This window comes from Phycodurus eques, unplaced genomic scaffold (assembly GCF_024500275.1).
Source record: "Phycodurus eques isolate BA_2022a unplaced genomic scaffold, UOR_Pequ_1.1 contig_26, whole genome shotgun sequence".
NCBI lineage: Eukaryota > Metazoa > Chordata > Actinopteri > Syngnathiformes > Syngnathidae > Phycodurus > Phycodurus eques.
Genome location: NW_026904023.1, coordinates 381,339 through 397,536, shown reverse-complemented (window position 1 = coordinate 397,536; position 16,198 = coordinate 381,339). Strand labels below are relative to the sequence as shown.

The following is a 16,198-nucleotide window of genomic DNA, read 5'->3' as shown; positions in this document are numbered from 1 at the left end:
TGAACCTGAAGAATCGTATATTGATTGTAGAATGTTGATATAGGTCGGCTCTATCCCTTGATTTACTCGCGCCTGCAGTATCGAAGTGGTGGTGACTGAGTCAAATGCTTTTTCATAGTCGATGAAGGCTACACGCAGAGGCATTTCGTACTTGTGTCGTTCGATTATATGTGAACTGTCTATATGTGGTCCATAGTATTAAAACCGCTACAAAAACCCGTGTGTTCTATCGGCTGTGCTTCACTGAGTTTGATTCCAATTCATTTGTCCAATATCTTTGCAAAGACATTATAAATCGTTGAGAGCAGGCTTATTGGGCGCTAATTTCTTAGGTCCATTTTATCGCTTGATTTATGTAGCAAAATGATTTCTGCGTCTTTCCATGTCGCCGATACTTCTTGCAAGCCCAAGCAGCAGTTTTACAAGGATTTATTAAGTTCGTTCCCTCCTGCTTGAAGCATTTCAACATAAATTTCACCCAGATCACAAGCTTTTCCGGCCTTAAGTGAGCTAATAGCATTTTCAACCGCTTCAGTCAGGATACATGGAACTGGGTCTGCTTCTAGCTTTCCAAGTAATTATTCGGTGAGGGTCACTGTATAGGTTTGTATAAAATTCTTTAACTCGTTGTACGATTTCTCGGCGGCTATGACATATCGTTCCATCTTCCATTTTCAAACCAAAAATTATTTTCTTTTGGCGAATTAAAGCACGTTTTACGTTTTTTATTTCATGTCCCGCTTCAAGCATTTTCTGAACAAGCTAAACGTTGTAAGTTCTCAATTCTTCTCATATATTTTTCCGAATCGTCTTGCACAATTCAACATATTACATTTTGTTGATAATGCTGCCCCTTTTCTTCATTTCTCATCGCTTTTTCATTAAGTCGAGAGTAGCATTCGATATTCTGGATGTTGTCGTCTTTCTCATTGATGGCGCTAATTTGTGTGGAGTTTGAACAATCCCGTTTACAATTTTGTCATCATGTGTTGACAGATCTGTGTCTTCCAGCGTTAGAAGAGCTTTAAAGTGATTAACCAAACATATTTGAAACTCGTCGGGAGATCGACAGGTGGATCAGTACAGCGTCTGCAGTGATGCGGACTTTGTATTGGTCTGTTGTGGTAAAGAAGGGCCTAAGCCGAAAGGCGAAGCTCTTAATTTACCGGTCGATCGACATTCCTACCCTCACCTATGGACACGAGCTGTGGGTCGTGACCGAAAGAACAAGATCCTGGATACAAGCGGCCGAAATGAGTTTCCTCCACAGGGTGTCGTGCTCTCCCTTAGAGATAGGGTGAGAAGCTCGGTCATCCGGGAGGAGCTCAGAGTAGAGCCGCTGCTCCTCCACATTGAGAGCTGCCAGATGAGCTGGCTGGGGTATCTGATTAGGTTGCCTCCCGGACGCCTCCCTGGTGAGGTGTCCTGGGCACGTCCCACCGGGAGGAGACACTGGGGACAACCCAGGACACGCTGGAGAGACTACATCTCTCGGCTGGCCTGGGAACGCCTCAGGATCCCCCCGGAAGAGATGGATGTAGTGGCTGGGGAGAGAGAAGTCTGGGCATCCCTGCTAAAGCTACTGCCCCCGCAACCCGACCTCGAATAAGCGGTAGAAAATGGATGGATGGATGGCCTGATCTGTGCCTAGCCACAATTCTGTCTCTGAGCTCTTCAGGCAGTTCCTTTGACCTCATGATTCTCATTTGCTCTGACATGCACTGTGAGCTGTAAGGTCTTGTATAGACTTTGATGTGGCTTTCCTAATTAAATCCAATCAGTATAATAAAACACAGCTGGACTCCAATGAAGGTGTAGAACCATCTTAAGGATGATCAGAAGAAATGGACCCGAGTTAAATATGAGTGTCACAGCAAAGGGTCTGAATACTTATGGCTCTGTGATATTTCCGTTTTTCTTTTTTAATAAATTTGCAAAAATGTCAACAATTCCTTTTTTTTCTGTCAATATGGGTTGCTGTGTGTACATTAATGAACTTAAATGATTTTAACAAATGGCTGCAATATAACAAAGAGTGAAACATTTTAAAGGGTCTGAAAACTTTCCTTACCCACTGTATGTCGATTTTCCTATTACCGTTATTGGGATTTTCTTTTCGTAGTCAAACCCCTATGCATTGTTTTGTCTGTAGTTTCCCTTTTAGATTTAATTAAATTTTCGATAAAATTTCACTTCCTGTTGTCGTTTTTGTGTATATGAGTGAAACTGTTGTAATCAAGAACTCTTATTTCATCCATGTAGCAAACCTTCCAGATGAGAGAGATTGATTAGAGGTGTTTAGTCACTTTTCCGAAAATTTACACATAAAAAGAGACGTGGTGCCCCTTTACGAGACAAAGAGTTTGATTCTAATGTTAAAACGTAAATCGAACTAAACCGGAAGTAACGCAGGCCTTCACTTCCAGTGTATTCTTTGTCCAAAATGAATTACGCTTTTATCCAAAACCAATATACGCTATAGTACATATATGTATATATATTACCAAAACAACTACAAGCTTATTAGCATTTTAGATATACCCTTTCTGGCCACTAGGAAGAACAAAAATGTTCATTAAGGATGCTATCGTGCTCTATGTTTGCTGTTGGGGCAACTGTCGCTTTAAATTGGACCATTGTAACCATTTTGTTGAGGCAAAAGTTTAAATGGTTCCACAAGACAACCACAAAGTGCAGTAAATCACTATCTTTCACAAATGTAGGTTACAGACTTGCAACAGGTAGCAACTATCTCCAGGAGTATTTCTTGAGTATTTCCCCCAAAGATTTCAGTTTTTTTTAATTAATTATTCAGTTCAACAGAATGTAGTTCACATTAAAATAGGAAACATTTTTGAAATTACTCATTCTTCATTCATCCATCCATCTTCTGTACCACTTTATCCTCACAAGGGTCACAGGGGTGCTGGAACCTATCCCAGCCATCTTCGGGCGAGAGGCGGTGTACACCCTGAACTGGTCGCCAGCCAATCGCAGAGAACTTCATTGATTCACTCTATCATCACAAAAACCTGGTATTTGCCCTGCCCTAAGGTATACTAAGTATACCTTATACTATACCTTATACTCAGTCTATTTTATTTTGTTTGGCACAACACATCAATCAAATGCTCACCTTCAAAGATGGAGTGTTTGTCATCATCAGAGCACTGAGTTTGGCTCAACTCTCCCAGCTGTTTATTGATATTGCGGCTTGGAATAAAGGCCTGAACGTTAAAACAGTAGCTTTCTCCTTGATCCAGATCAGTCAGCTCTATTATGCTGGTCTTTGAGATGAACACTTTCTGAAAACATAGGGTTAAGAGAGAAATAACAGTTATTTGATGATGAACTCATCATTCATTTGCAATTGATGGTGATTTTGATGACTGCTGAAATTCACCTTGCCAGAGCTCTTATTTCTACGATATGTAACCTTATAGTGTAGCTTCTCTAAGAAAATGTCTCTGATGTTCAGCTGATGATCATCTTTAAACAATGCAGTGAGTGGGTCAGTCACATGCAGTGTAGTCTTCTTTTTGTTGTTGCTCACCTCCAGCTTGAAATCAGGTCTGCCTATATCAGCTGTAAAGAAGAGACTGATCAGATGTGGTTTGCTGGCAAATACAGTAGTCATAGCATGATGTTTGAACTCCCATAAATTGTACATTTTAAAGTTGACCACAATTTTATTAAACACATGATCAAAAATGTGCACTTTGAACTGTGATCATAAGTGAGGTCAGTACTGGATGTGTAATTACACAGCCATCAAAGCAGTGTGGGTTGTTATTTCTCCTTTTGAGAGCTTCCCCTTTTGTCCTCTTCAATAAAAATGACAAAAATGAACCTCAGTCTCCTTAATTTTAGCCAGGATATAGCCAACAATATACTGTGTTTGGGACAATTTTTCTTAGAAAAACGGAGAAAAGATAAGAACATGACAATACACATTTTGAATAGTTCAATGTTTATCATTAAATTTAGGGCAATGAAAAGGTTATTTTGAGAGAGTTGTAAGAAGTACACACACACACACACACTAGAATCAGAATCAGCTTTATTTGCCAAATATGTCAAAAACACACAAGGAATGTTTTCTCCAGTCGTTGGAGCTGCTCAAGTACGACAACAGACATAGTGAATAAATTTGAGATACAAAAACATAAAAACACAATGAGCAATAAAAGGTTACCAGTAATTATTATACATTATTATTATTATTTGTAAATTTTTTTTACAACTGTGCAAATGATGCAGAGTCCTCTGGCAATCTTAGGCAGTTTGAAATGACAAATAGAACAATAGTCTGGTGCAGTGACCATTGTGCAAATGGTGCAGAGACTTGAAGAAATGTATGCAGTTCAAAGTGACTCGTAGTGCGATAATCTGGAACAATGTTTATTGTGCAAATGGTCCAGATACTTCTCAGGCACACGAGTGGCCAGTATTGGTCAACAACAGATATGCAAGTAGTGCAGAGTGGCGAGACTACTACAGTGAGTGCACGAATAATGTATAATTGGACCGACAGAGATGTGACTACAATCGCAAGACAAAATTGGCAGTATATTACTACAATAGAATATTAAGTTAACTGTTGAAGAAGTTAATGGCAAGAGGGAAGAAGCTGTTGGAATGTCTGCGACTTCTAGTTTGCATTGTTTGATAGCGCCTACCTGAGGGAAGGAGCTGGAAGAGGTGGTGACCAGGATGTGGAGAGTCCAAGAGGATGTTGCATGCGCTTGTCTTCGTTCTGGCAGCGTGCAAGTCCTCAAGGGTGGGTTGGGGGGTACCGACAATCCTTTCAGCAGTTTTAATTGTCCGTTGCAATCGGAGTTTGTCCATTTTGTGGCAGCACCAAACCAGACTGTGATGGATGAACACTGATTCGATGACTGCTGTGTAAAACTGCCTCAACAGCTCCGGTAGCAGGCCATGCTTCCTCAGAAGCCCCAGGAAGTAGATCTTCTGCTGGGCCTTTTTGAGGATGGAGTTGATGTTGGTCTCCTACTTCAGGTCCTGAGAGACTGTGATTTCCAGGAACTTGAATGTCTCAACGGTTGACACAAGGCAGCTGGACAACGTGAGGGGCAGCTGTGGCAAAGGATGCCTCCTGAAGGCCATGATAATCTCTACAGTCTTGAGCGTGTTCAGCTCCAGGTTGTGTTGGGCGGACCACAGCTCCAGCCGCTCCAATTTCTGTCGATACGTAGACTCATCACCATCTTTGATGAGGCCGATGACTGTGGTGTCATCTGCAAACTTCAGGAGCTTGACAGTCGGGTTCGCTGAGGTGCAGTCGTTCGTGTAGAGAGAGAAGAGCAGCGGAGAGAGGACACAACCTTGGGGCGCCCCAGTGCTGATGCTGCGTGTGGATGAGGTGGCCTCCCCCAGCCTGACCTGCTGTGTCCTGCCCGTCAGAAAGCTGTTAATCCACTGGCAGATGGCAGGTGAGACGCTGAGCTAGAGAAGCTTGGTTGAAAGGAGTTCAGGTATGATGGTGTTGAACGCTGAGCTGAAGTAAAATGCAAAATTCAGGAGTAAAATGCAAAATTCAGGAGTTTCAGGAGTGTGTTGAGGTGCAGTCGTTCGTGTAGAGATAGTAGAGATAGTAGAGCAGCAGAGAGAGGACACATCCTTGGGGCGCCTCGGTGCTGGTGGTGCGTGTAGATGAGGTGGTGTCTCCCAGCCTCACCTGCTGTGTCCTGCCCATCAAGAAGCTGTAAATCCACTGGCAGATGGCAGGCGAGACGCTGAGGGATGATGGTGTTGAACGCTGAGCTGTCCATGAACAGGATCCTCGCGTAGGTCCCAGCGCCGTCGAAGTGTTCTAGGATGAAGTGCAGTCCCATGTTGACTGCGTCATCTGCAGACCTGTTTGCTTGGTAGGGAAACTGCATGCGGTCCAGCCGGGGATCTGTGATGCTCTTGAGGTGGTCCAGCATGAGGCGTTCAAAGGACTTCATGACCACAGGTGTCAGGGCGACAGGCCTGTAGTCATTCAGACCCGAGATTGCAGGTTTCTTGGGGACTGGGATGATGGAGCGTTTGAAACAGGATGGTACCTCGCACAGTTCCAGAGATCTATTGAAGATCTGTGTGAAGACTGGATGGAGCTGGTCCGTGCAGACTTTGAGGCAGGATGGGGACACAAGGTCTGGGCCTGCCACTTTGTTGATCTTTTGTTGTTTGACGCTACGTCCCACATCCTGTTTGTGGATGGTCAACGAAGGAGGGGGAGTCAAGAGGTGTGATCGTGGTCGGTGGTGCGGCTGGGTGGGTGAGGGGTGTGAAAGTGTCCTTTTCAAGTCTGCAGTAGAAGCTGTTGCAATCGTCAGCTAGCCCTTTATTGTTCTCAGCTTGGGGGGAAGGTCACTTATAATTGGTAAGCGATTTTAATCCACACCAGACTGATTTAGAATCGCTAGCGGTAAACTGTATTTCTAGTTTTACTGGATAATTTCTTTTTGGAATGTTAATTTCTTTAGTCAGATGGTTTCTAGCACAATTAAACAGGGCTCTGTCACCACTTCGATAGGTGTCTTCTTTAGTCTGGCGAAGTTGCTTAAGTTTGGCAGTGAACCACGGCTTGTTGTTATCGAAATGACTTTGTTGGTACACACACCTCTTCAGAGAAACTGATATAGGATGTAACTGTGTCTGTATATTCATCCAGGCTTCCAGTTTAAGTTTCAAACACACTCCATTCTGTGCAGTCTAAACAGCTTTAAAGTTCTATTTTTGCTTCCTTGGTCCGCTTCTTCATTGTTTTCACCATAGACTTCGCGCATTTAAGTTCTTGCCTGTACGTCGGTATTAAGTGAATTAAGCAGTGATCAGACGAGGCCAGGGCTGCACGAGGTATAGCACGGTATGCGTTTTTTACCGTAGTGTAGCAGTGGTCTAAAGTATTATTTTCCCTGGTAGGACAGTCAATGTGCTGCTAGTATTTAGTGAGTTTGTGGTTGAGTTTAGCTTTGTTAAAGTCCACAAGAATAATGAGGGTTGAATCTGGGTGCTTTTTTCAAGTTCGTTTAGTTGTTCAGCGAGAGTTAGCATTGTGGTATTCTTGGCGTTCACGTCAGCCTGAGGACGAATGTAAAGACTCCACACAGGCGGGGCTGGGTATGGAACCCCTGATCTCAGAACTGTGAGGCAGACGCTCTAACCAGTCGTCCACCGTGCACACACACTATCTGGCCCCTTCACAAATTATTATTATTTTTATTTCTGTAGTTTCCTCACATTGCTTAAGATCATCAAATAAATGTCAATATCAGACAAGTAAACAAAAATTTCTGTTTTTAAACTGACATGCAAACACCATAGACGTGAAAAAGGTGACCAAAAAAAGGTTATTTTAACATAAATTAAGCAATCTGGAATAATTACTCAAGCTCTGAGTAAATAGTGAGTAACTTCTGATTTTTGTAACCACAGCATGAACATCAATAAAATAAAAATAACAGCATAAAATGTGAATGTGCAAATTCTGATATTGCTGTGTGTTTGCGTGCTCGTGTGTGTGTATGCACAGCCAAAACTACAACAAGACATCGGCAATTTACTGCAAGGTGTTTTTTCAAGTTATAAGTGGGCTGAAATGAGACTTTTCACCGATTTTATCGGGCTGATCGGTATCGGCCGATACTTAGCATTTTATGCTGATCGGCTGATCGGCTTTGATGTCATGTCATTTGCCGATCCGATCAATGACGTCATTGATCGGCTCCGCAAAAGACATTTTCTCCACATCGCCGCGTGCACAGTTTATTTGAATCCAAAAGCTAGTTTATTTTTAGCCTTTTCGCGTGTCTTTTGACTTTTTTTATTTTTAGCCTTTTCGCGTGTCTTTTGACTTTTTTTATTTTTAGCCTTTTCGCGTGTCTTTTGACATCGTACGAAAGTTATTTAAAACAAATAAAATAAAAACATGTCGGCGGAGTGGGACAGACAACACGTCTGAGACAGGCAACACGTAATGCCCGGATCAAACTACAAGACAAATTTGCTCTTTCACGCTTGCAATGGCAGACGACTGCAATGAAAAAAACAAGAGTGGAGCGCGCCGACGGTATTATAAGTACAAAATGGGGGAAAACGTGTGTTGGTGGTCACCGGTGCTCAGGACAGGAGAGGACGTTTGTTTAAGGCTTTCTTGAGGTATATCCACATACTTTTAATACGATACAGCTCACAAGCAGGCAATACAATGTTATGTAGTCTAGCAAGCTACTGCTAGCACGAACGGTTGGACGTAAACATGCCGCCGTTCTGTCGAATCATGCTCTAAAGTCTCGGTGTGGGTGAAGTAATTTAATTAAAAATAAAGTAATTTAATTACAGTAAATTAGCTGGTTTGTTGGTTTGACCTGACTGATTAGAATACACGATCTGACTAGAGCAGTGATTTCCAACCATTATGGAATCAAGTAACATATTTTACAACTGAAAAATCTCACGGCACACCAACAAACAAATGTCACAAAAACTGGGTACATTAATTCCTGTATTTACTTCCTGCCATCTAATAGAAGGCCATTCATTTGTTCTGTCTGTCACTATGCCTCACTGGCATAAATAGATATACATTTATTGTAAATATAATTTTTTGAGCAATTCAGTACACAAGTATATACAGTAAATGAACAGGTCATTTAAATAGACACATTCCTCCATCTTGTGATCGGATCGGTGATCGGTTATAGTTTTTTTAAACTCGCTGATCGGGGATCGGCCCCAAAAATCCTGATCGTGTAAAGGCTAGCTGAAATATCCACATTTGGGAAGACAGTGCGAGACAAATACGACAATACATGAAAGCTGTTGTTTATGTTCGTCTAAATGTGAACATGAGTCGGGCACCGTTGCCTTCATGGTTACGACAACCTTTCCAACATGGTGGCCACGTGAGCACGGCTTATCTAGTTTTAATACCTACGCCCGGGAAGCCCAATAGAAGACGTTGTGTAAGGTCATGTGATTTTCTTGTGTCCTTTGATTGGTGAACTAGACTTAAACGTCACTAGCGCTTAAATTGGATTGGAGCAAACAGCGCCCAATGCCGAAGTTGACTTCATAATCTCGCACACAAAATAGTAATTATTATTAATTGTAAGCAATAATTGATAAATAAAAGTAGCGAGCGACATTTCGATAATTGTAGCGGAGTAAAAGTACCATTGCTTCTTAACAGCTGAAGCGGCGTAAGTTTTTTTTCTGGTCTCGTCACCTCCTGTAATTTATCCAAAGCAAGTCCCAACCGCACAAGCGGAACCTCAGATCGATGCGCTCGCATAATCAGTCCGCCGCGATGTAATATTTACAATTACAATCTGTGTGTGGATGGTGGATGTGTGGAATGGATCTAGCTGTTGATGATGACGGCGATGGCAACAGCGAGGGCGACCCCCCACCCCACCCCCCACAGGAAAAACTTAGCGGACCTATATGATTCACAGAAATGGGCTATTTAGAGTTCAAAATGGCGAATTTCGCCAAAAAGCGACCGATTTGCATATGTTTAAATTGGGATTTTATTTGTTAAGGGGAAAAACTAATCAAAGCTAACTGGCCCTGTGTGAAAAAGTAATTTCCCCCTTGTTAAATCTGAATTTGAAATTTACTGTGGATGGGCGGTGACCGAAGGCGGGGACCTTGGCGAGCCAACCCCCGGCTACAGAAACTGGCTCACGGCACGTGGAATGTCACCTCTCTGGCAGGGAAGGAGCCCGAGCTGGTGTGTTAGGTTGAGAAGTTCCGACTATATATAGTCGGGCTTGCCTCCACACACGACTTGGGCTCTGGTACTTGTCCTTTTGAGAGGGGTTGGACTCTTTCCCACTCTGGAGTTGCCCATGGTCAGAGGCGCCGAGCAGGTGTGGGTATACTTATTGCCCCCCGGCTCGGCGCCTGTATGGTTGGGACGAGAAGTACGATACTTCTGTACGATAATCTGGGACATAAAAACTACAGTGAGTGCACGAATAATGTATAATTGGACCGACAGAGATGTGACTACAATCTCGAGACAAAATTGGCAGTATATTACTACAATAGAATATTAAGTTAACTGTTGAAGAAGTTAATGGCAAGAGGGAAGAAGCTGTTGGAATGTCTGCTAGTTCGAGTTTGCATTGATCAGTAGCGCCTACCTGAGGGAAGGAGATCGAAGAGCTGGTGACCGGGATGTGGAGGGTCCGAGAGGATTTTGCACGCTCTTGTCTTAGTTCTGGCAGCGTGCAAGTCCTCAAGGGTGGGTAGGGGGATACTGACAATCCTTTCAGCAGTTTTGATTGTCAGTTGCAGTCGGAATTTGTCCTTTTTTGTAGCAGCACCAAACCAGACTGTGATGGAAGAACACAGGACTGATTCGATGACCGCTGTGTAGCGGTCATCCTCAGCAGCTCCTGTGGCAGGCCGTGCTTTCTCAGAAGCCACAGGAAGTACATCCTCTGCTGGGCCTTTTTAAGGACAGAGTTGATGTTGTTTGCCCACTTCAGGTCCTGAGAGACTGTAATTCCCAGGAACCTGAAGGTCTCGACAGTTGACACAAGGACAGCCTGATGGGCAGCTGTGGCGAACGATGCCTCCATAAGTCCATGATCATCTCTTCCGTCTTGAGCGTGTTCAGCTCCAGGTTGTGTCGGCCGCACCACAGCTTCAGTCGCTCCGCTTCCTGTCGATATGCAGACTCGTCACCGTCCTTGATGAGGCCGATGACAGTGGTGTCATCTGCAAACTTCAGGAGTTTGACAGCCGGGGGCGTTGAGGTGCAGTCGTTCGTGTAGAGAGAGAAGAGCAGTGGAGAGAGGACACAACCTTGGGGCGCCCCAGTGCTGATGCTGCGTGTGGATGAGGTGGCCTCCCCCAGCCTCACCTGCTGTGTCCTGCCCGTCAGGAACCTGTAAATCCACTGGCAGATGGCAGGTGAGAAGCTGAGCTGGAGAAGCTTGGAGGAAAGGAGTTCAAGAATGATGGTGTTAAACGCTGAGCTGAAGTCCACAAACAGGATCCTCGCGTCGCTCCCTGCACTGTCGAGGTGTTCTAGGATGAAGTGCAGTCCCATGTTGACTGCATCATCCGCAGACCTGTTCCCTCGGTAGGCAAACTGCAGGGGGTCCAGCTGGGGATCTGTGACGCTCTTGAGGTTGTCCAGCACGAGACGTTCAAAGGACGTCATGACCACAAATGTCAAGGCATCAGGCCTGTAGTCATTTAGACCTGAGATTGTAGGTTTCTTGGGGACTGGAATGATGGTGGAGCGTTTGAAACAGGATGGTACTTCGCACAGTTCCAGATATCTATTGAAGATCTGGGTGTAGACTGGAGTGAGCTGGTCCGCGCAGACTTTGAGGCAGGATGGGGACACATAGTCTGGGCCTGACACTTTGTTAATCTTTTGTTGTTTGAAGATGCGTCTCACATTCTGTTCGCGGATGGTTAACGCAGAAGTCGGTGGTGTGATAGTGGTCAGTGGTGCGCCTGGGTGGGTGTGGGGTCCGTTGTAAGCAAAAAAACGAGTATCGGATCAGATTGGACTCTTATAGAAGTAGTCCTTTCCGTGCACCGCTCCAGCACTTTTATCCAGCACCACTAGGACGGTATGCAGATCCTCTGTGATCACAACAACAGGTTGCTAAGGTGCTAACATGGTAGCAAGGACTAAAGGCTTCTTTATACTCACGCGGGTGGCAAACGCTGACATCACTGCGGCTATCCTGCACGCAGTTTCCCTTTATACTCGAGCGCAACCCACGTACGCCGTTTTGAAAATGTACTGCAGTTCTCCTCCAAGTCGGGGTGTCGCTACGGCTGCTATTGGCTAGGACACCACAGGGTGGAGTTTCCTCTGCATTTTTTGGCCATTTCCGGTAGCCGTTTCTTACTTTCCTTTCCGTAACAAGGAACAAAGCAATAACAATGGCGACTATGGAATAGTATCTGCGAGAACGAATGGATCGAGATGACCAGATGATACTTTTAATTATGCAGTTCAATGCGTCGATCATGTGCTGGAATGCAGGCACTGTCGAGCGCGGGAGTATAAAAAGTGAATGTTGCTTGCTTAAAGTTGTTTATTGACACTGCAGTTCACTGTGAAACTAAACTCGCATAATTAAATATTTACACCTAATGAATGTTCAAATACATCACAGCCTTCATTTTTTCCTTTGTTTTTGTTCACAGCCCTCGCTAGCGCAACGCTAACACAATGACTAAAACATGGCGTACACTCTAAAACATGGCGTACGCTCGAACGTACAAAAATATTCAGATGTATGAAACTCTGCGTACTCATGAACCCAAGCACATTTCCTTTGTACATTCCAATCAACGTGGAAATGAGCGCACATGTTGGAGTAGCCGACTCCTCCCTGTCCATGCCAACATTTGAATATACAAATCATATTTAAATGAAGCCTGCACCTGAGATGCCGATCTCTGCATGATCAGAAAAAAAGGAAAATGAGCAAGGTAATGAAGAAAAATATTTTTTCTGAATGTGAAGTTGCTCAATGAAGTGGAGGCGTGCAAGAAAATAATCTTTGGCACGCTGTCCTCCGGCGTTAACAACAAGCGAAAGAGGAGAAAATGGGACAGCGCGTGTGCGGGTGTCAATGCTGTGGGGTCGGAACAGCACACTGAACTAAAAAAGAAGTGGTCAGACATTAAGGTGGATGTGACGCGGAGGACAGCTGCCCACCGCCAAAGTGTGGACAAAAAAAGGCGGAAGACCCGGTGGACGGCAATAAGTATACCCACACCTGCTCGGCGCCTCTCACCGTGGGCAACTCCAGAGTGGAAGAGAGTCCAACCCCTCTCGAGAGGACTGGTACCAGAGGCCAAGCTGTGTGTGGAGGCGAGTCCGACGATATCTAGTCGTAACTTCTCAACCTCACACACCAGCTCTGCCAGAGAGGTGACATTCCACGTCCCTAGAGTCAGCTTCTGTAGCCGGGGATTGGATCGCCAAGGTCCCTGCGTTTGGCCACCGCCCAGCTCGCACTGCACCCAACCCCTATTGCCCCTCCCACAGGTGGTGAGCCCATGGGAAAGGGGACCCACATTACCCTTTCGTGCTGGGCCCCATGGGTGCAGGCCTGGCTACCAGGCGCTTGCCTTCGAGCCCCACCTCCAGGCCTGGCTCCGGAGGGGGGCCCAGGGGGTTTTCCCTTGCCCGCGTCCGGGCAAGGGAAAACCAAATCCATTGTTTGTCGTCATCATAAGGGGTCTTTGAGCCGTGTTTTGTCTGGTCCCTCACCTAGGACCTGTTTGTCATGGGTGACCCTGCCAGGGGCATAAAGCCCCAGACAACATTTATTTGCTTGCTCAATGCATAATTGCAAACTTGTATAATCTGTAACATCTTATTACTTATATTTTTGGTAACTACTATTGTGGGTTTCTAACTAATGTTAGAAACCCACAATCATTGGTATGTGAGATAGTTGAAGTGTTTAGGACCTTTCATTGTAAAAGTGGGAGTTATATTGGAATGTTCGATACTTAATGAAATACTTAATTGTCATGATGTTTGATGATGTGTTAAGGAATGATTTGTGAATACATGTACTGTTTCACGGTTGATCGGGTATGAATAATCCCTTGATAAAAACGGAGAGTAAAGATGTTTAGATGATTCTTGGAAATTTTTTGAGAAGAAGTGGGTTTAGCATCCGCTGACGGGGGAGGCTGCTGGCAGGAAAGGTTTGGAGAAAGGAGGAGTCATACACGAGAAGTTTAAAATAAGATTTGTCTCTAGGCTTGCTAAACATTAAGGAATCTACTCCGGATTTTCTTTCACCAAGTTTTACACATTTTTTCTCCGTTACTAACCGGTGGAGTGGCTGTGATCTACGGTGCATGGAGTCGACACCACAGCGGTAAGCGAGCCGGAGAGCAGGTCAAGTGCCGGAAGGGAGGGTTCCGAATGCTCCTCTCATCGATTCCCCTCGTTTTTATGTCGCGAATGTATTTTCTGTCAAATGTTGTCGTACTAGAGCGGCTCCAACTACCGGAGAAAGATTCCTTGAGTGTTTTTGACATACTTGGCAAATAAAGATGATTCTGATTCTTATTCTGAAATCTATGCTCTCTACTCAACAAAATAAACGAGCTTCGTCTTTTCACAAAGCAATAAAGAGTGTGGACATTCCGCCATACTGTGCTTCACGGAGACATGGCTATGGGAACGTGTCCCCAACCACGTTGTAATGCTTCCCGGCTTCCAACTACACAGAGCGAACCGCATCAAGGAGCTATCAGAGAAAACAAAAGGCGGTGGAATATGCGTTTATATCAACGAAAAATGGTGTACCGACGTCTCGGAGGTAAACACACAGTGTAGCCCGGACTTGGAGTCGCTGTTTTTAAACTGTAAGCCATTCTACTCGCCCCACGAGTTTGCTTCTTTCATCCTCGCGGGTGTCTACATTCCTCCCCAAGCTGACGTGAACGGCGCATTGCTAACGCTCTCTGATTAAGTAAACGAACTTGAAAAAAATGCACCCACATTCACCCCTCATTATTCTAGGGGACTTTAACAAAGCTAAACTCAACCACGAACTCCCTAAATACAAGCAGCACATCGACTGTCCTACCAGGGAAAACAACATTCTAGACCACTCCTATACCACACTAAATGACGCATACCGTGCTATCCCCCGTGTAGCTCTGGGCTCATCTGATCACTGCTGATCACAGGACACACCAGGTGAAACTCGGGGACATCACCTCATCGACACGCACCATCAACACTGGGGCGCCCCAAGGATGTGTCCTCTCTCCACTGCTCTTCTCTCTTTACAAGAACGCCTGCACCTCAACGCACCCGGCTGTCAAACTCCTGAAGTTTGCACACGACACCACAGTCATCGGCCTAATCAAAGACGGTGACGAGTATCGACAGGAAGTGGAGAGGCTGAAGGTTTGGCGCAGCCGACATAACCTGGAGCTGATCACAATCAAGACTGTAGAGATGATGGACTTCAGGAAACATCCTTCACCACAGCTGCCCCTCAGGCTGTGGTCGATGACACCACTGTCATCCGCCTCATCAAGGACGTTGACGAGTCTGCATATCGACAAGAAGTGGAGCGGCCAACACAACCTGGAGCTGAACACGCTCAAGACTGTAGAGATGATCGTGGACTTATGGAGGCATCGTTCGCCACAGCTGCCCCTCACGCTGTCCAGCTGCCTTGTGTCAACCGTCAAGACCTTCAAGTTCCTAGGAATTACAGTCTCTCAGGACTTCAGCACCGGGGTGCACCAAGGATGTGTCCTCTCTCAGCTGTTCTTCTCCCTCTTTTTTTTTTGTCAAACTCGTTAAGTTTGCAGATGACACCATAGTCATCGGTCTCATCAAAGACGGTGATGAGACTGCATTTCAACAGGAAGTGGAGTGGCTGGAGCTTTGGCGCGGCCAACACAACCGCTATTTGAACACACTCAAGACTGTAGAGATGATCGTGGACTTCAGGAAACATCTTTCACGCCTCTCACGCTGTCCAACTTCCCTGTGTCAACCGTCGTGACTTTCAAGTTCCTGGGAATTACAGTCTCTCAGGACCTGAAGTGGTAGACAAACATCAGCTCCATCCTCAAAAAGGCCCAGCAGAGGATGTACTTCCTGTGGCTTTTGAGGAAGCATGGCCTGCCACAAGAGCTGTAGAGGCAGTTCTACACAGCAGTCATTGTATCAGTCCTGTGTTCATCCATCACAGTCTGGTTTGGCGCTGCCACAAAAAAGGACAAACTCTGACTGCAACGGACAATCAGGACTGCTGGAAAAATCCTCGGTATCCCACTTCCCACCCTTGAGTTCTTGCACGCTGCCAGAACTAAGACAAAAGCCTGCAAATCCTCTTGGACCCTCCACATCCTGGTCACCACATCTTCCAGCTCCTTCCCTCAGGTAGGCGCCATCGTACAATGCAAACTAAAACGAGCAGAAATTCCAACAGCTTCTTCCCTCTTGCCATTAAATTGCTACAGGGTAAGTGACTCACCGTAGTGTGTTGTTATGTTTTTATGTCGCAAAAGTATTTACTGTCAAAATGGCTGTCTATTGTCATACTACAGTGGCTCCAACTACCGGAGACAAATTCCTCATATTTTTTTGACATACTTGGCAAATAAAGAGGATTCTGATTCTGTTGGCACAATTATTAAAAGATGGAGGGAATACAGG

At 45.0% G+C, this 16,198-nt stretch overlaps 1 protein-coding gene across 2 annotated transcripts in view; it reads right to left on the bottom strand.

The window, feature by feature from the left end:
- The window catches only part of f3a (coagulation factor IIIa), a 52,353-nt gene that overhangs the window by 23,321 nt on the left and 12,834 nt on the right, over positions 1-16,198 (bottom strand). For both annotated transcript variants that reach the window (XM_061669835.1, XM_061669836.1), the window contains 2 exons: positions 3,404-3,585; positions 3,137-3,305 (listed from right to left, as the gene is read on the bottom strand). In XM_061669835.1, the coding sequence (XP_061525819.1) occupies positions 3,137-3,305; positions 3,404-3,585 (351 nt within the window). The remainder of the gene's footprint in view (positions 1-3,136; positions 3,306-3,403; positions 3,586-16,198) is intronic.